Below are 20,430 nucleotides of genomic sequence, written 5' to 3' on the forward strand. Positions count from 1 at the left end.
CACACACACACTCTCTCTCTCACACACACACACACACACACACACACACACAACCACACGTTGGGTTTCCATGTTTTAAGGGGACATTCCGATTCCAAAGGCGTAATGGTTTTTATACTGTAAATTGTATTTTCTATCGCTCAACACCAACCCTACACCTAAACCTACTCCTCACAGAAAACTTTCTGCATTTTTAGATTTAAAAAAAAAAAAAAAAAACTTTCATTCTGTATGATTTATAAGCTTGTTTCCACATGGGGACCAAAAAATGCCCCCCTCCTAATGGAATATGTCTCAATACACACAACAGGAAAACATTTTTTTAACGGTTTTAATGGTTAAACGTAATGGTATAGTGGAAACCATTAGAATTTCTGTGATGGTTTCTATTTTTTTTTCGGCAGACCTGTAAAACTCACACACCCCAAACTTGAAAATACAAACTTGACACATAAACTCAAGTTCTTACCCCCAGCATCTTGTGTAGATAATAATACTGCGCTCCGCTGAAGTACAACATGAATGTTCTCCAGAACAGGAAGACATTGACTGCAATCCAAAACATCTGCCCAAAACAATAAAAACACAACAATCTAAATGACAACATCTCAAACTCAATGCACGCACCCATACGGACACTGTGACAACAGTATAGTGAGTAAATCTCTCATCTCACCATGATCAAGTGTTTGGGTCCTTCATTGGCCCTCCAGCTCTTCAACGCGACGCTCATGATAGCCGCGCGCGCTGTCTTTACGCACCGCGATGCTAAACCTCGGACCGCAAACCGATGTTAAACATCACCGGTGCAGCCGCTGGACTCTCCGTGCCGTGACGGTCACCCCGCCGGCTTCTCCGGGGCTCCGAATACCGCTCATGTTCCCCGTCACGCGCCTCCCACCAAACGCCCGGTTTGGGAACCATCCTGTCGAGTGAATCCTGGGTAATAAAACAGAAAGAGCATTTTCTACTACTTCTAATAATAATAATAATAATAGTAATAATAATAATAAACAATAGCCTTCATTTACAGAGCAAATACACAAAGTGTTTATATTTTAATAAAGTAAATAAATCGAGATCGACAAAATAAGACTATCTATCTATCTATCTATCTATCTATCTACTTCAAACTTTCTGGTCAGGCTTTCTCAGTAACTTTAAGTTTGTCTTGAGTTGTTTTATATAGCCTATAGGCCTAGTTAATCTAGTTTTATTAGCTATATTTATTTACGTTAATAATGATACGAAGGAAATTTTCTTTAGCTTTCTAGAAGCTAAGTTTAGGAGTTATTTACTCGTAATATGTAAGTAGCCTATCAGTCTTGACTGCGAACTTAACGAAAAGAGCGAAATCGACTTACGGTTGCCATGGTTACTACTTTTTACGATTTCTTTTTTCTTTAACTTTTGTTTAGGAACAAATGCCTCTTGTGCAGTTAGCAAACAAAAAAAACTAAAGTATTTTATTTACTTGTGTTTTGTAAATAAAGAGACATGACGGTATCAATTTGATCTTGATAAGGATCTTAGAGCACAAACGACTTACGGTTACATTTTTTCACGACCCCTTTTTTATCTATTCTCTTTAACTTTTGTGGTTATTGAAACGTTATATGAATGCATGTATAAGGACCACTGTAGATAAGGACCCAATCGGTTTCTTGGAGGGGTTTAGCACCTTGGATCAAATGACTCAAACATGGGCCAACGGCGCCATCTATTGCTGAGCAAGTGCCAGCGTCGAAATGTTTGGTCTATTTTCATTTCGCGCATCCATGTGTTATGCCCATAAACCACATAAACCACAAAAAGTTGCCTTATGTTTTTATATTTACTTATGATTATGATTACCTGCCAAGGGACCGCGGATGAAAATTAGCTATTGGCTAAATTCGGTACAATGCATGAAATTGAAACATTTATGTTAAAATTGTGCATGGTCCCTTTTCAAATAAATGTAAATAAATAAATAAATCAAAACTAAGAACTAGAACAACAACCCCCACACGACTCCCCGCTTCTCTTGAATAATCCTCCACTCCCCGAGGCCTTCACGCTTCAGCAACGCATCTGCGATCCGGGGACGCACCGTGCGGCTAACATACCAATTTGATAGCTTAGAGGGGTTTTGGCACCTTTTCAGCTGGTCAGTTTGGGAGAACAAACCGGTTAACCTGGGTTTGGCTTCTTAAACTAGTTTAAGTAGTTTGTTTTCAGCGGCGGTGAAAACCAAATATTAGAAGAAACGCGTAAAATGCTGCACGGCAACTTTTATTTTGCTTGATAAATCAAGCGAATTGGTGAATCATTTTCACTCAAACGAACCGATTCGCTGCAATGAACTAATGAACAACACAAGCCAGCCAAGACCCGCCTACATTTCTCATTCACTCCTCCTAGTACTACTAGTTCTCCAACTTCCAACGCGTTAATGTGAGGCGCTTATTCAAATGGGATCTGAGGATAAAATAATCAGCTGGCTCTGCCGGTTAACGGTTATTACGGCTTTCTTCTTTATTGGCTTTATTATTGGTGAGTTTTTCTACTTTTATAGAAGTATGTATATAATTATCTGCAATGCCTGTCGGGATTAATGCAGAGTCAAGTTGTTTTAGACTGCCCACTGCGCATAATTAGCTAAGATAGCACTAAAACAAAACAAAGTTAAATACTGGGACCCTTTAGATTCATCATTAACTCGTGGATTTTTCGCCAAAAACTAGTTCAGGTGTTTGATACCTTTGGTCTCACCTGTCCAGATCTCATGCGTTGCATTCCACAGGTCTTGAACGCCTTTAGGGCAGATGTGACTATACTGAGACAAAGACCCCATTCACTTCTAATAGATCAAGTGTTTAAACGCATTTATATTATTATTTTGGAAATAATTGTTTACAATCTTGAAGAAGAGATGTTCTTGTGTTACACAATTATGGAAAATCTGGAAATAGAGAATTGTAACATTGTATAATCATTAAAAGTGCTGGAAATTTACTATGGCAATGTCATTTTTTCTATTAATGTTTGATTCTTAAATATTGCATAGAATGCAAAATATTGCTTAACCAAATTTGCGTGGACGAAGTCATGGAAATTCACTTAAAATGTGTGGGAACCTAAATGTTTTGATCACTTTTTGTGTTTATTGTTGCTTTCAAAAATACTCTATTGCATTTGTGATACTGGATTTTTTACTGACACTTTTAGGCAATTTACTTTATTCTTTCCTCCTGTGCAGATGTTTCATTAATATTTGGTGTAACAGGTGTCTGTTTCTCTTAACTGCTGTTCTCAGGTTGGTTTGCTCGACCTACTACTGTCAATCACAGACATGCATCAAAAAGCTTCCTGCACGACTTTCTGGATGAGATGCAGGCAGAGAATATTAAACACCATCTCAGGTGGGAAAATTATGCCTGTCTGTCCACATGCCCTAAATAAACTAGTCCTGATGTTATTGAATAATATCATTAAAGGAATAGTTCAGCCAAAAATGAACATTTGCTAAATATTTACTCATCCTCAGGCCATCCAAGATGTAGATGAGTTTCTTCATCAGAACATATTTGGAGAAATGTAGAATTGCATCACTTGCTCAGTAATGGATCCTCTGCAGTGAATGGGTGCCGTCAGAATGAGAGACCAAACAGCTGATAAAAAAAACTCACAATAATCCACAAATAATAATCCCAGTCTATCAATTAAGATGTTTTTAACTTCAAATCATTACGAGTCCTCTATCCATAATATTGCTTTCTCCAGTGAAAAGCCATCTAATCTGAATCAGGGGGAAAATATGCACAAATCAAGCACCATTTACAAGTTCTAAACAAATATGTTTGTGGATTTTGATGTGAGAGGACAACAGGAGATGGACTTTTTCACTGAAGGAAGCGTTATTATGGATTATGAACAGTTTGAACTGGATTATTGTGATGTTTTTATCAGCTGTTTGGACTCTCATTCTGACGGCACCCATTCACTGCAGAGGATCCTTTGGTGAACGAGTGCAATTTAATGCTACATTTCTCCAAATCTGCTCTGATGAAGAATCAAACAAACTTGGATGGCCTGAGGGTGAGTTAATTTTCAGCACATTTTCATTTTTGGATGAACTATCCCTTTAAGTTAAGTTTACTGCTAACCTAGTTGTCCTCTCTATATAGAGTTGATTTTAATATCTAGATTATGTCTCTCGTAATTCACGTTTGTCATCTAAACAGGAAGTTCACAAGGCTGCCCCACCTGGCTGGATCGCAGCAGAATCTGGATCTGGCAAAGCAGATCCGGGCCGAGTGGATGGAGTTTGGGCTGGACTCAGTGGAGCTAGTGCCGTACGACGTGCTGCTGTCATACCCAAATAAAACAAACCCCAATTACATCTCCATAGTGGACCACCTGGGCAATGAGGTACATACTCACAACCAGAACCCAAACACACACAAACAAGCCGTCTTTTTGGATATACAGTTTCAGGATCGATCAGTGATATTGCATGAAATGTAAATGAAGTGTTAATTTGAGCTGTTCTTGTGTAGATATAAAGGACACCACTCCTTCTAGATGTTGCAACAGACATTGCAAAACCCATATCAGTCAACCAGTAGTTTGCTTACTTAAAGTTTCCTTATATATGAAGTGTGCTTAGGTTGCAAGCCCACATGCACTTCTTCAGACCAGACACATCTGCACTCTTTTAGAACAAAATTCTATTTTTTAAAAATGTTAATATTTAAAATTCTTTCAAATAGAATTTTTAGAACAAAAAGACCTCATTTTGTCATATTAGAACCTTTTTAAGTTCCGCAAAGAATCTACTTTATATTCAGTTCTTTATTTAGTTCTTTAGAAAACCATTTATGTACTTTAAGTGCTTTCAAGAAACCAAAACAATGATCTGAAGAACATTTAATGTGACTGTTTTTTTAAATCCCCAAATCAACTCCAGACCCTTAAACAGCCTAAAATAGTTCTAGATCATGAAGTGGGTCCCAAACTGAACCTGTAGAGTGTGAGACTGTTCTTTCTCTCATGACATCAGAAGATTTGGTGTGTGTCTGTGTGTGATAGTAAGGCCATATATCTTGTCACCAGCGAGGCTGCGATTAACGACTCCAGCTTGGTTGTCATGGTGACAGGTTAAAGTCCATGACTGTATCTGGATGTTTTATAGTGATTGCGGTGCATAATCCAATAAATAATAGAGGTCAACATGTCACTTTCCCTCTCTCAGATCTTTAACACCTCTCTGGCTGAGCCGGTCCCTGAAGGTTATGAAGATGTTACCGATATCGTCCCTCCTTATAGTGCTTTCTCTGCGAAAGGACAACCAGAGGTGATGCTTGAATAGGCAAATACAATCAACATGAAATCAAAACCAAACCTGTTTATTGTCTCAATGCATGATGCTGGTCTTGCTTGATTAATCAGTGTATCTTATTGAAAATATAGCGTTGTCTTCATAATGTTAAATCAAATTTATAACTTATACTGCTATTCAAAAGTTTCAAAGAAATTCATACTTCTATTCAGCAAGGATGCATTAAATTGATCAAAAGTGACAGGAAAGACATTTAGAATGTTACAAAAGATTTCTATTTCAAATAAATGCTGTTCTTTTGACTTTTCTATTCCTCAAGCAATCCTTAAAAATAAAATGTGTCACATTTCCACAAAAATATGAAGCAGCACAACTGTTTTCAATGTTGATATTAATCCGAATGATTTCTGAAGGATCATGTGACACTGAAGACTGGAGTAATGATGCTGAAAATTCAGCTTTGATCACAGAAATAAATTACATTTTACAGTATATTTACATAGAAAACAGCTGTTTTAAAAGGTAATAATATTTACTGATTTTACTGCATTTCTGATCAAATAAATGCAGCCTTAGTGAGCATAAAAGTCTTCTTTCTAAAACATAAAAAAGACCGCAAACCTTTGGACAGTATCGTACTTTAACTTTACAGAAGTAAAATGAACCTGTTTGTGAACTGTAGGATGAGCTGGTTTATGTTAATTACGGCCGGACGGAGGATTTCTTTAAACTGGAGAGAGAGTTAGGAATAAACTGTTCAGGAAAAATCGTCATCGCTAGATACGGCAAAATCTTCCGTGGGAACAAGGTGAGGTTTGGATGTGTTGTTTTATGTTTCACATTCGAAAGACAATACTGTGGGCTCGGAACGATATTTGAGTGAACTAGTTTGCACGTGTTTGCAGGTGAAGAATGCGATGTTAGCGGGAGCTAAAGGGATCGTGCTGTTCTCGGACCCTGCGGATTACTGTGCTGACGGCGTGGAGCCGTATCCCGACGGCTGGAACCTGCCAGGAGGAGGCGCTCAGAGAGGAAACGTGCTGAATCTGAACGGGGCGGGAGACCCACTCACACCAGGGTACCCGGCCAAAGGTCTGTGTTTGTGCCACAGAAAGATTCTCAATGATTCTCAACTGATTTTATGATTAATGTAGAAAATGATTAAATTCCTGGATAAAAAACATCACAATAATCCACAAGTAATCCACACCACTCCGAATGCATTTTAATGAAGTGAGATTCTCAATGAAATTACTCTCTTGATCACTGTGAATCGTCAATGTCTTGTAGAATACACCTACAGATCGAGTCTGGAGGACGCAGTCGGACTTCCCAAGATTCCAGTGCATCCCATCGGATATCATGATGCGGTTCACCTGCTACAGTGAGTCGGCCACTGCTAAAAACATTTGAGTCCAACTCAAACAAATAGAAAATAAGACAGCCATAAATATTATTATTACAAAAATACTATTTTTTTTATTTAACAGAGCAGTAGTATTATTGCAATAGTATGTTTCTTTATATATTTAAAAAAATATATACAATGTATTTAATATTATAAAGAAACAAAAATATATATATTTATAATTTTGAATAATAATACTTATTCATCAGTATGTGATGCATGCATTATTATTCAAAATAATAATATTTTTAAATTATAAAAAACATTTAAAATTTGAATGTAAAATTGCATTATCATCTACAGTCTGTTTCTTAGTTCACCTGAAATATATATGATTATACAGTGGTGGCCAAAATGATTAGAACACTAGTATTTTCAGCAGCTAAAAAATGGTTTTAAGCCAGTTATTTCTATCTTTTGCTGTAGTGTGTCAGGAGGAAATTTCAGTTTACATTTCCAAGCATTCATTTTACCATTAATTGTAATAATCCAGTGAGATTTTTGTCTGACGACAGCCAGTGCTCCACACAGAGATCTGATCTGATCATCATCCAGTCTGTCTGGAGTGACATGAAGAAACAGAACAAACTGAGACAGACTCAATCCAGAAGAACTGTGGCAACGTCTCCAAGATGCTTCAAGAAAGCTACCTGCAAAGCTGCATGAAAAACTCTGCTCAAGTGCACCGAGGGCAAAAGCTGCTTTAAACGCAAAGGATGCTCACACCAAATGTTGATTTAATTTAGTTAATAGAAGTTAATTGATAAAGAAAATCTATTTATGACATTATTTTTGACCGCATCCTCATTTTACGGCATTTTTTCACAAGTGCCTAAAACTTTCAACAGTACTGTAGCTTTGCAGGTAGGTCTCTTGAAGCATCAGTTCTTCTGGATTGAGTCCGTCTCAGTTTGTGCTGTTTCTTCATGTCATTGCAGACAGACTGATGATGATCAGATCAGATCTCTGTGTGCAGCACTGGCTGCTGTCAGACAAAAATCTCACTGGATTATTACAATTAATGGCAAGATGAATGTTTGGAAATGTGAACTGATATTTCCTACTGACACACTACAGCAAAAGATAGAAATAACTGACTTAAAACCATTTTTTAGCTGCTGAAAATACTAGTGTTCTAATCATATTGGCCACCACTGTATAATTATATAATGTCTCTTCCTGTAGGCATATGGGAGGACCTCTTCCGCCGGATAACTGGAAAGGCGCCCTGAACATCTCGTACAGAATCGGACCGGGATTCATGGACGGTTTAAATCAGAAGTATGAGACTTTTCCTGACAGACACTTCTGCAAATCCACAATAAAACCTCTATTTTATCTTTTAAGGCAACACACTGCAGGCATGCACTGGTTAATTTTGCTTCCATAAGAAGTCATCTTTCAGACTAGTGGAAAGAATACAAAATACACATTTAAGTGTTTATTTGAATGTACTTTGTCTATTTGCGTCTGCAGATTTAAAATACAATACATATCTGTCAATACATATCATGCATAGGGTGATAAAAAAAGAGAAATCCTTTGTAAAAACCTTTAATATGTCAAAAAAAGAGAAAATGACAAGAATTTTGAACCTGGCTTCATCCAATGTTCGGATTTCTATTCTTGAAACTGATTCAAATATTGCATATTTAATTAGATATTGTCTCATTAGCATATTTACTTTGTAATATTTCAGAAATATGGTGTATGTGAATATGGTGATATCTACTAGTCAAAATCTTTATCTGTTCCCCTGTGGTGTCTTGCCGTAAGACAGCATGAAATAGTATTAACAATGCATTTGACTTCTAAGGTTTCTGAGTAAACAAGAATATTTAGTGGTAAAATTAATTGATGTGGGATACGATTACAAAAGTTTACTACATTTCTATTTACGATTACGAAATAATTTTCTTTTGAATGATGTGCTCGGGTGGATCATACCATGGGCATTTATTAAAGATGTAAACAATGATTTCATGTTCAGTCAGACAATTCGAAACCAAAGTCAAAACCTCAGTCTGAGCATTAAACACAGTCCAATCCTGACCTTTAACCCCAAAACCTGTGATCCTGCTGTTATGAAGCATTACTTCAACTTTACACAATACATAATCAGCTTACACACGCATATTCCTGCACTTCTGGTAATGGTTTACTCATTTTTATGCGTGATGTCAGCAGGACTGAGAGGTTTGTGCACTCAGCGTTCTCAAAGCACAGCACACACAACATCACACACACAAATCTGTGGCTCTGTTGTTGTTCTGTAATGAACTCTGGAGGTCGGCCAGTTTGATACAAAGGCCTTGTGTTTGGGAAGCTAATGAATGAATGCATGAATGCATTTGGCAGATGCTTTTCATCCATCCATGCATGCATGCAGTGTAAAGTAAAAGACTAGAAAGTACTGATTCCTTATTGAATTTTGTCTTTGTGAAATTTTAGTAAAGTGCGTATGAACATCCACACCAATAATCAGGTGACCCGTATCTACAACGTGATTGGCTGGATCAGAGGAGCGGTGGAGCCAGGTGACATCTGCCCATCTAGTTTTCTTTTGGAGTTGTTTAGTGTAGTTTTTAGAGTTGTGTTACTCTGTGAAGGTTTATTTTGTTCTGTGTAGCTGAGTTTGGGTCTGTGTGTTCAGACAGGTACGTGATTCTGGGCGGCCATCGTGACGCTTGGGTGTTCGGAGGGATCGATCCCGTGTCAGGAGCTGCTGTGGTGCACGAGAGCGTGAGAGCGGCTGGGAAGCTCATGAAGAAAGGTGTGTCGTCTAGATCCATGCGTAACTGTGCCACTTTGTTTTGAATTAAAACGATCATTCTCTGTGTGTGTTTTAGGTTGGAGGCCGAGGAGAACGCTGATCTTTGCCAGTTGGGACGCAGAAGAGTTTGGTCTGCTGGGATCCACAGAATGGGCAGAGGTACGAATGAATGAATGAATGAATGAAAGAAATAAATACAATCAAAGAAATGTTTGAATGCATTAATGAATCAATGAATTAACTGTTGATCGAATGAGTGCACAGAAAATGAACAAAGGAATGAAAATTCAGTGAATGAAAAAAATGAATGAATGAATCACTGAATCAATGAACAAATGAATGAACAAATTACAGATAAATGAACAAATTTAATAGACACTGAATGAAGAAAATGAAGAAATTAATGAACAGTTGAATGCGAAAATGAACTCTTGATTGAACAAAAGAATCAAATAATCTTTGAATGAACAGAATGAACCACTGAATGAATGAATGAATCATTGATTGAATTAGTGAAAAAATGCTTGAATGGATGAATGATTCATTAAATGAATGAAATAAAAATGCAGTGATGAAGGAATGAATTAAAAAATGCATGAAAAATGAATTAAAAACACTTGAATGACTGAATGAATGCATCGATGAACAAATAAGTGCATGACTGAATAAGCAAATTAATGACAGATAAGAAACAAATGAATTATTGATTAAATTAATGGATGAATGAATGCATGATTCATTAATTGAATTAACTAAAAATGCATCAATGAATCATTAAATAAAGGAATGATTGAATGAATGAATAAATGATTGTGTATCTGTAATCAGTACCTCAGCGTGTCTTTTGCAGGATCACGCCAGAGTCCTGCAGGAGCGAGCCGTGGCTTACATCAATGCAGACTCTGCTATTGAGGGTCAGACACACACACACTCTCTTCATTACGAGTATTTCTGTGCTGTAAAAGCAGTGCTGATCTCATCTGCAAGTATTCAAGTCTCTTATTCTGATACTGTGTGTGTGTGTGTGTGTGTGTAGGTATGTACACACTGAGAGTCGACTGCACTCCCTCCCTACACACTCTGGTTTATGACATCACCAAGAAGGTGAGATTCAGTCTATCTATCTATCTATCTATATAAATGCAAGTGATGTTAATAGTGTGTTTCTGAAGGTTTCGAGTCCAGAGGAGGGAGAGGAGGGCATGACTTTATATCAGAGCTGGCACAAACGAGACAACTCCACAGAAAGAGATGCACCATGGTAATGAAGAGGATGATGATGATCATAATCATCTATAAGAACATCTGACTGATTAGAGATGCGTGACTTGTCAAGCAAACGTGTGTGTGTGTGTGTTTTCTCTGTAGGATCAGTAAACTGGGCTCTGGCAGTGATTTTGAAGCGTATTTCATCAGATTAGGCATTGCATCTGGAAGAGCGAGATACACCAAAAACCGAGTGAGTGTATTTGTGTGCGACGCTGTTTTAAACTTAAGCATCTATGCATAGTAAAAACCTTAGTTACACACTTAGCTTTTAAAGTTAGTTTCCCACCCTCCTTCTCCAGAAAACCGAGCGCTACAGCAGTTACCCCGTGTACCACAGCGTGTATGAGACCTACGAGATCGTGGAGCGATTCTACGACCCGAGTTTCCGCCGGCTGGAGGCCGTGGCCCGTGTTCGGGGAGGACTGATCTTCAGTTTGGCCGATTCTCCGGTCTTACCTCTGGACTGTGTGGAATATGCCATGTCGCTCACCAAATACGCCAACAGCATTTACCAGCTGGCACTGAAGCATCCTGCTGCCATGGAGCAGTACAGCGTCTCATTCGGTACTCATACTATCCAGCCATGTAGTATGTTCACATAAAAATAGTGTGCCATACACTCTTTACAATAACCATTTCAAAAGTGAGTGATTCAGTAGAAGAAACATTTCAGGTTTCCGAAAGAACACCGTATTTTTTGGAACATTCTAAATAACCTTTTTCCAGTATAAAGAACCTTTTGTTCTAGGTTCCGTGGATGTTAAAGGTTCTTTGTGGAACCATAGATGCCAATCAAGAAGCTTTGTTTTTAAGAGTGTAGGGTAAAAGTATGAGAAGTATGAGAGTCTTCCATTCAGATGCAAAGCACTTGATGTATCTTGTTTCCTGTCAGTCAGCATCTTTCTTTATGGTTTATGTTCTAGATTCTCTCTTCTCTGCTGTTGAGAACTTCACGGTCGCGGCACAAGACTTTCATCAGCGTCTCGATCAGCTCGACACCTCTAAGTACGAATGACAGAATGACCAGGTTTTCAAACAAATGTTTTTTGTCGTAGGTTTGGAATTGTATTATAGTGCTGATGACATATGCTCTTGTCACGTCTCATTGCACATGATGCCTGTTTCTAACAGCTGTTGTCTTATCTGCATCTGTCTGTCAGTGCTCTGGCCGTGCGGATGGTAAATGATCAGCTGATGTATTTAGAGAGAGCTTTCACTGATCCGCTGGGTTTGCCTGGAAGACCATTTTACAGGTAAACACTACTGTCATGATGACATTGTGAAGTTCAGAGAATCATTCATGACCACTTGACAAACCATATTTCTTTTTACTAGAATTGTTACTAAAAATAAAATAAAAAGTATTCAAAAAATACAAATGAAAAAAAAAAAACTTGTTTATTTCAGGTAGTTGCCAAAGCATCATTTTTCATTTTTATTTAGTTTAACTTGATGTACTAAAATAACTAAAACTGAAATAAAAATTAATAAAAAACTATATAGACATTAAAAAACATCAAAAACATGCAACAAAATTAACAAAACTTTTAACAAAAATTTATGTTAAAATATAAAAACTCATTCAGAAATAAAGAAGCACATATTATTATCAATGTTGAAAATAGTTTTTGCTGCTTCGTATTTTTGTAGAAACGTAATACATTTTATTTTTCAGGATTCTTTGATGAATAGAAAGTTCAAAACAACAGCATTTCTTTGAAATATAAATATTTTGTAATATTATAAATATCTTTACTGTTATTTTTGATGCATCTTTGATGAATGTAATTATTAAACAATTAGCAATTAGCAAAATGATACAATTAGTAAACAAAATCCCACATGTGCAGTATCGTTCAAAAATTTTGTTTACTAATTGTATCTAATTGTATCATTTGTCAGGCAAAAATATGACATATTTGCTTGTAACAGATGAGTTACGCACTCAAGTTTAATGCTTGAGATTAGTGGTTTGTTTCCATTACGACAATAATAACCACTCTGCTGTTTTGAGATCAGTTTAAGTATTACCTCTGTCTGATTACATGTTTTTTTTTTGTACGCGTTTGTCTTTTTTCTCTCGTCTCTTCCAGGCATATCATATTTGCGCCCAGCAGTCACAATAAATATGCGGGTGAGTCTTTCCCAGGGATTTATGACGCTTTGTTTGACATCGAGAACGCAGTAGACCCGCAGGAGGCCTGGGACGAGGTCAAACGCCAAATCAGCATCGCCGCCTTCACTGTCAACACCGCTGCGGAGACGCTAAAGCCTGTCGTCAGCTAGACGGCCTTCCTTTACTTCTGGTTTTCAAAACATGCTGTGGATGCGGGACTACAACATGTCAGCAAAACTGCTAATATGTCAGTGTTTCATCTACAAGGGACTTCACATGCAGATCTGACTCTCAGAAGAAAGCAGATAAATTGTCAAATATTAAAGGAATAGTTCACCCAAATTTGCTGAAAATTTACTCACCTTCAGACCAACCGAGATGTAGAGTTTGTTTCTTCATCAGATTTGGAGAAATGTAGCAATACATGAATCGCTCACCAGTTGATCCTCTGCAGTGAATGGGTGCCGTCAGAATGAGAGTCCAAACAGCTGATAAAAACATCACAATAATCCACACCACTCCAGTCCATCAGTTAACCTCATGAGAAGCCAAAAACTGCATGTTTGTAACAAATCCGTCAAAACGTTTTTAACTTTAAACTGTTACTTCTAGCCAAAATATGAGTCCATAATAAAGAGTCCAGTGAAAAAGTCCATCTCCTGTTGTCTTTCACATCAAAATCCATCTTTTCTTGTTCAGAAGCATGTTATACTATACTATATACTAAACTGTTTTGGCTTGTAAATGGTGCTTAATCTGTGCAGATTTCTCTCCTGATTCAGACGAGAAGACTTTTTCACTGGAGGAAGAGTTATTATGGACTCGTATTTTAGCCAGAAGCAACGGTTTTAAGTTAATACGTCTTAATGCTGGTTTTGTTTCTTAAAAACACACAGCTTTTGGCTTCTCGAGACATTAACTGATGGACTCGAGTGCGTGGTGTGGATTATTGTGATGTTTTTATCAGCTGTTTGGACTCTCATTCTGACGGCACCCATTCACTGCAGAGCATCCATTGGTGAGCGAGTGATATAACACACCATGAACAAACAAACTCATCTACATCTAGAGTGGCCCGAGGGCAAATACATTTGCAGCAAAATTGCATTTTTGGCTAAACTATTTCTTTAAGCAGATGTCTTTAATCCAAAGCGATTTGCAGTGGACAAATTGCATGGATGGCATTAATTGCCTTAATTTAGTACACAACCTATGAATGACTGCAATGTTACAACCCTAAGCACATTTACACATATAATAGCGTTATATTTCATAAAAAAATCTGTGATGTCATAAAATAGTTCCAAAATTGTGACCATTTGACCTCATACGTGAAACAAGCAGATTGAAAAGCGGTCAGTCATGAAAGAAACGGTTTGATAAGTCGCTTGGAAATCTTCCACAAATTGTAGCATTTGAGTTTATTGTTTGCAAAACCATTTTTGCATATATTGTCATAATGGAAAAATGTGTAAAATCAATAAACTGGTTGTACAAATATTTTTCATTCACTATGAGTTTGTAAAACCATGCTCATGTAAATTTTCATGTCAAATGCATGCTTTTTAGCAAAGATTAAGTAAAACATTACCTGAAATTATGCTAAATTATGAGACAGAAAGACAAATATGAGAGTATGGTACAATAACTTAATGTTTACAGTAACATGAGACAATGTCATAAAACATAAATTCAGATGCAAATACACAGTTTTCCGTGAATTACTGCGCTTTTTCTAGTTGGATTTGAACCAAACCTGAGTAAGTCTACGCAGCATGTGTTTATGGATGGTTTATTTTCTCGTCTCTACCATCAGGACAACACTCGAAAGTTTCCAGCCCACAACAGGAGTGAAATTGTAGGTTGGAAGTGCCTGACAGGGAATTATGAGAATTCAGAAAGCTGTGAATCAGACAACAACGTGGAATGGAAAAAGCCAACAAAAGGAAGTATATCTGCTTGTGTAAATGCTGACGGGCATGGCCGGTGTTACGAGATTTTCGGTTTCCGAGATTTTTGGTTTCAGTGGGCGGAGCATACATGAATATTCATGAGTTTCCCGGACATGCGCGTGGAACCAAGTGGAACTGAGAATTTCAATTCACGCTCCTTGTATCTCGGCAGGTTTAATGGAATATATATATATAAATATATAGTTTTAGCAGCAGTGTATGATTGTATCATAGTTTACAACCAAACAGCAGACAATTCACAACCAGACAACATGGAGAATGTTGAACGGGGTGAGTTAAGACATGGATCCTCACACCAGTATACAAAAAAATATATACATGTATGTCCACAGATACGTTTCTATAGGTTTATTTCAATTGTTGCAGGCAGTGATGTATTCAACAAATGATAACAACTAATAACACACAGTTATAAAGCATCGCAAGCTAGAAATGAAGAGCACAAAGAACTGAAATCAATGTATAGGCTACAACTAGCTGAAGTTTGCTGTGCTTTATCCTAACATTACACAAAGAATGCCTGCAATCATTCAGTCAGGGACGACTGCACACAACGTGCACTGTAAACTAATAAAAAAACATTATAAACTGTTAAGAAATGATAAACAAATGTAGTTTGTGCAACACTGTAAATATATTTACCTTTTTTAAATGAATCAGCTTTTTAAACGAATCGGTTGATTCAACTCACTCATTAAGACAGTCACTTGCTGCCACCTACTGGCAGTTGTAGTTTTATATTTTAAAAAGTAGCTTATTTCATTTTTGCAATCATTTAATATTTCTACATTAAAATGTTATATTTAAACTTAACATTATGCACAATCCATCTATGAATTTTGTTGATAGTGATTTCATTTGATTGTTAATAGGCAGCATGTCTTTTTATTCGATTGAATTTATTGATCAAATAAGAACCTCACATAAGAGGACACAGATATGACAATAACTTTTATAATACTAAAAAGCCAACATCTCTCGCTTTTTTTTTTTTTTCTTTGTTTTTTCAGGGTTTTGTTTTCTCAACACATCCTGTTTATTATATTATAATGAATATTTAATATTACATTTAAACTTTGACTAAAGCCTAGACATGTTGCATATTAATTGTACTATTTATGAAACTCAAAGCATATGTTTGTGTATTTTGTGTTACTCCATAATGATGTTCTATTTGAGGGCATTTGTAGTGTAGGTATAGGGTCCAAACCTAACCTCAAGCCCAGGGGCACACGCCCCCCCCTAAGTCCTGCCCTCTAATATGTGACGGCACTCACATATTAGAGGAATTAACCACATTACAGACAGAGAGACAGTGAAAACAAGTCTAAACCACATTCTCAACTAATAATGATGGTTAAAAACACAGAAATTATATCTGACTTTACAGGAGAAAAGCAAGAATTGCTAGACCAAATCAGTTTTATTGCCATACTGACAAGTTAAAAACTGAAACCGTTTAAGAAAGACTTAAGTAAGAATTGATGCCATATTAAATCTGACGCCAATGAAAACAAGGCTGTGAGAGACTGTTATGGATATTAATTGTTCACCCAATGAAATATGCAATTCTGCAAATTTACAGTGGACAAAAATATGCAGAAAACAAATTTTAACCAAATTCCTGTTGAGTGAAACCAAATTGTAAAAGTTGACTGCTGTGATGTCATATAAAAATAAACGTCATCAGCTTCACCAGTTAAAGACAACTAATTTACTATATTTTTACCATTGTTAACTTAATAATAATAATAATAATAATGTAGGTTTGTTTAAATGTACTTCCATCACTCACAGCTTTTCATTCACATCAAATTAAATAGTCTACTGTTGTGCTCATCCGACATGAATCCACATTATGATTTTTATGAACTCCAATTAAATAAATAAATAATCTCTTTTCGTTTCCTAGTTGAACAGTGGGTGGTAAACCAGAGCAAGTGTGTGGTGACTGTAAGGTGACACAGATCTGCAGGTTTCATCATTGATCACTGCTGTCTGTCAGAGTCTGAGCACTTAATCACGGCCGTCTGGCTCAGGGTTGCCAGGTTTTCACAAGAAAACCCGCCCAATCGCTACGCAAAACTAGGGTTGGGTATCGGTTTTTTTTCGATACCGGTGCCAAATCGATACTTTTAAAACGGTTCCGGTGCCTAAATGGTGCCTGAACCGATACTTATTAAAAAATAAATAAATAAAAATTCTCAAAAAAATGATGGATTGGCCATTAGCACTATAAACACATGATGTCTGTTTCATTCATACTGGACGCCAGAGGGCGCCCTCGCACAGAAAATCCACATATCCAGTCACAGAAGTAGCAGAACTCATGACCCTTCAGGAAATCCCTTATTTGGACAAAGTCATGCTATTATATCTGTAACTTAGTAAACATAACATATAAACGTTTTGAATGATAAAACAAAGACAATAAACACTCGACTGCGACAATATAGTTTATCTGTGTTATTCAAGCCATCTCTGGTATTTTCATAATTAAGTATATTTATAATCCATTGCTAATCGATGTTTTCTTTTTAAAGTAGCATATGGAACATATTTTCTGCCTCATTCTGTGACAAGAAGCCTCATCAGATCACAAAAGGAAGCATTTGACTGGTGTTGTGGAGGAAAAAGGTTATGTTTTCTTTTGCTGGACAACAGGTTTAGAAATGTGAATACAAGGGAAGTTTAGCTTAGGCATTTTAATTTAAGCATGTTTAGCTTGGTTTACGGAAGGCTACCTGCTGCCATCAGAGCAAGTGTAATTGCCGCATTCACGCGCTCCTCGGATGCTCTCATTTCCCGAGCTGTGCCTTTAAGTCGGAATGTGAAACAACATGGACACTCTCGTTACTACAAAGATGTGTTGGATTTGTATTATTAGAGCTTTCCGACTTGAGATCACGTGCATTTTCTCAGTCGGGAAATTATTTTTCACATGCGGTGCCGGTGATGATGCTAAACTAGCCCAATCGCGTTTCGAGGGGGTCCCCAGTTAAAAATCGCATTCTGGGGGGTAAAATACATGTTTTTTGACAGGGTTCCCCTGCTAAAATTCGCATTCCAGGGGATAAATATTATGTTATTGGAGTCGCTTCAACCCGCGGACATGAAAAACAACCCACGGCAACAGTGTTAAAGTAGCCCAATTCTTGACTTGGCAACACTGGTCTGGCTCGTCAAGCAATCACTCTCTCTCCGTCTTGATTCTCTGTCTTCTCATTGGTCGGTTCAGGCTTCGGCGGCAGCAGGTCCAGCCGGGCCCAGGCCATAGGCTCCACCTTCTTCATGACTACCTCCACTTTAGCAGCCATCATATTAACGACACTCTTACTGATGTCAATTACCTACCGATCATGAATCAATAACATTAGCACAATACATTTCAGAATCATTAACTTTGAGTTTCAAGCTAATGTTTTGTCAGGTGCCTCAGTTACAGGGACAAGGGCTCTGAACCGGTTCAAGGAAGGAACGAAATTTTGACAGGAACAGAAGCAGAGAAACTATTCTGTGTGGCTGACACAGAATAGCATATGCTGTTTACGTTCAGTGGATATTCTCTCTTAATTTGTGTTCCGAAGATGAACGCAGGTCTTACGGGTTTGGAACGACATGAGGGTGGAGTAATCCTTTAATTTCAGTTTTAGTTTACTAATTGTAGTGCTTCAACTTATTTTATTTCAGTTAGTAGTCTAGGCAACATTTATAATTTTCATTTTTTATACATATCACTTTTCAGTTTTTTTTAAGTATAACTTTTTCACTTAATATTTTCATATTTTACTGTAGCTTTATTCAATTAACAAAAGCAAGTTTTAATAGTTTTAGTTTACAATAACAACACTATGTTTTCTTCTAAATAATTTCAAGCACTAAAGCAGAAGACTTTACATCAAAGGTTTTTAAGATCATTATGAGAAACAAATTCAAAATAATTTAATTAGCAAAAGTGACATTATCTGGAAAACAATTGTAGTTACCTAAAAACAAAAAAATTTTTGTGACTTGGTACATTAACTGAAATAAAATACATAAAAATTAAATTTACTATATTTCAGGTAATTGCCAAAGCAACATTACTCATTTTCATTTAGTTTAACTTGATGCACGGAAATAACTAAAACTAAACAATAATTTCTAAAAGCTATATTGACATATTAAAAAACTAATAAAAATGACAAAAACACAACAAAACACCTAAAGCTTTAAAATTAATATAACAACGGAAAAAAATAAAACATTCAAAATATTTATTCAAAAATGTAATACTATGTCTATGATATAATATTGTTTAACAGCAGATAAATGATGGTTAATGATACTCACGCCCCACAGATTCATCTTCAGCTCAAATTCTTTATCTCCCTCAAAGTTTAGTTGTATTTTCAGCTGTAGATAAATAACACATCATTCATCGAACAACACAATTACAGAAAAATAATAAACAATATCATGAGAGAATGCCACAAGAAACAACAGTCTGCTACAATTAACCTCAAAATAAAAACACACATATGTACTATAACACACACTCACCGAGGTGCTGTTCGCTTGCACAGAACAGAGCTCAGGGTTCGAGTTCTTTGCATAGATGGACATGGTCACCTGACTTCCTGTCTGGTTCCAATCAAATCTACATGGAGCCACTTTCTTTCCCTGGAGGAAAAGAAACATCATGCATGTGAGAACCGCTGTACATCACATCATCCTCACCTGATGTGTGTGTGTGTGTGTGTGTGTGTGTGATGCCACAGCTCACCGTGTCTTTCCTCCACTGGTGTGATCCTTCATTACAGCCCCCCTGAGACAGGAAGGAGGTCAAATCTGATGTCTTCCTCTTACAGCAGCTCCAGTACTTCATCCTGAAATGCAAATGTAGATGCATGCTCATTAAAAACACCATCAAAAAAGGAAAAACATCCCCTGTTCACCGTGGAAGATGGGCACCCCAGGATGATATAAGCACATCTCCTCATCAGTCTATGGTATGTCTGATAATCAGGATCACATATTAGTAGCATGCTTATTTAATTATAAAAAATGGGTTTACAATAAGGTTCCACTTGCTAACATTGGTTATATAAATACATATATAGATATAGATATGAAGAGTTAATTTGCAAAAACAGATAACAAAAACCATGTTTTTTTTATTGTGCATTTCAATTAATCTCAATCAAACTGCAGTGGGGTTATTTTGATTAGGTTAAAAAAAACAAAAAAATACAGCTAACTAATATAATAAAAAACATATTTTGATTAGGTTAAAAAACAACAAAAAAATACAGCTAACTAATATAATAAAAAACATGATAGCAATAAAAAAAAAACATGATTTCTGAAAATGAAAAAAATTGAGTTATCTGTTTTTGCAAATAAACTCATATATAGATGTGTGTGTGTGTGGGTGGGTAATTAACTAATTAATGTTAATTAATTATGTGTGTAATTAATTAACAGTAAACAAAGATGTAACAAATGTATTGCTCTTTGTTAATGCATTAACTAATGTTAGCTAATGAGACCTTATTGTAAAGTGGTAACAAATTTTTTTTTTTTTTG

The 20,430-nt window shown here is 36.6% G+C and overlaps 2 protein-coding genes and 1 pseudogene across 3 annotated transcripts in view; 1 reads left to right on the plus strand and 2 right to left on the minus strand.

Moving 5' to 3' along the window:
- The window catches only part of LOC107737426 (NADPH oxidase 4-like), a 16,601-nt gene extending 15,701 nt beyond the window's left edge, over positions 1–900 (minus strand). The window contains exons 1-2 of the mRNA XM_016548913.1: positions 677–900; positions 470–565 (exon numbers count right to left, since the gene is read on the minus strand). Coding sequence (XP_016404399.1) covers positions 470–565; positions 677–733 — 153 coding nt within the window. The 5' untranslated portion in view covers positions 734–900. The remainder of the gene's footprint in view (positions 1–469; positions 566–676) is intronic.
- Positions 901–2,137: 1,237 nt separating this feature from the next.
- Positions 2,138–13,395, plus strand: naalad2 (N-acetylated alpha-linked acidic dipeptidase 2). 2 transcript variants are annotated; one of them, XR_001639797.1, is made up of 20 exons: positions 2,138–2,535; positions 3,299–3,404; positions 4,227–4,413; positions 5,237–5,338; positions 6,006–6,131; positions 6,229–6,415; positions 6,614–6,707; positions 7,917–8,012; positions 9,183–9,268; positions 9,385–9,504; positions 9,581–9,663; positions 10,355–10,418; positions 10,541–10,608; positions 10,677–10,765; positions 10,873–10,963; positions 11,073–11,337; positions 11,697–11,778; positions 11,934–12,026; positions 12,867–13,136; positions 13,292–13,395. XR_001639797.1 is itself a non-coding variant. In XM_016548917.1 (19 exons), exons 1-19 carry the CDS (start codon positions 2,454–2,456, stop codon positions 13,057–13,059), a joined length of 2,214 nt encoding a protein of 737 aa, XP_016404403.1. In that variant the 5' UTR covers positions 2,138–2,453; the 3' UTR covers positions 13,060–13,395. The 2 variants fall into 2 exon arrangements, 1 of the variants encoding a protein (XP_016404403.1); XM_016548917.1 differs by having other exon boundaries at positions 12,867–13,395.
- Positions 13,396–18,044: 4,649 nt separating this feature from the next.
- The window catches only part of LOC107737427 (cysteine and histidine-rich domain-containing protein 1-like), a 7,532-nt pseudogene continuing 5,146 nt past the window's right edge, over positions 18,045–20,430 (minus strand).

This window comes from Sinocyclocheilus rhinocerous, unplaced genomic scaffold (genome assembly GCF_001515625.1).
Source record: "Sinocyclocheilus rhinocerous isolate Xijiao unplaced genomic scaffold, SAMN03320098_v1.1 scaffold1576, whole genome shotgun sequence".
NCBI lineage: Eukaryota > Metazoa > Chordata > Actinopteri > Cypriniformes > Cyprinidae > Sinocyclocheilus > Sinocyclocheilus rhinocerous.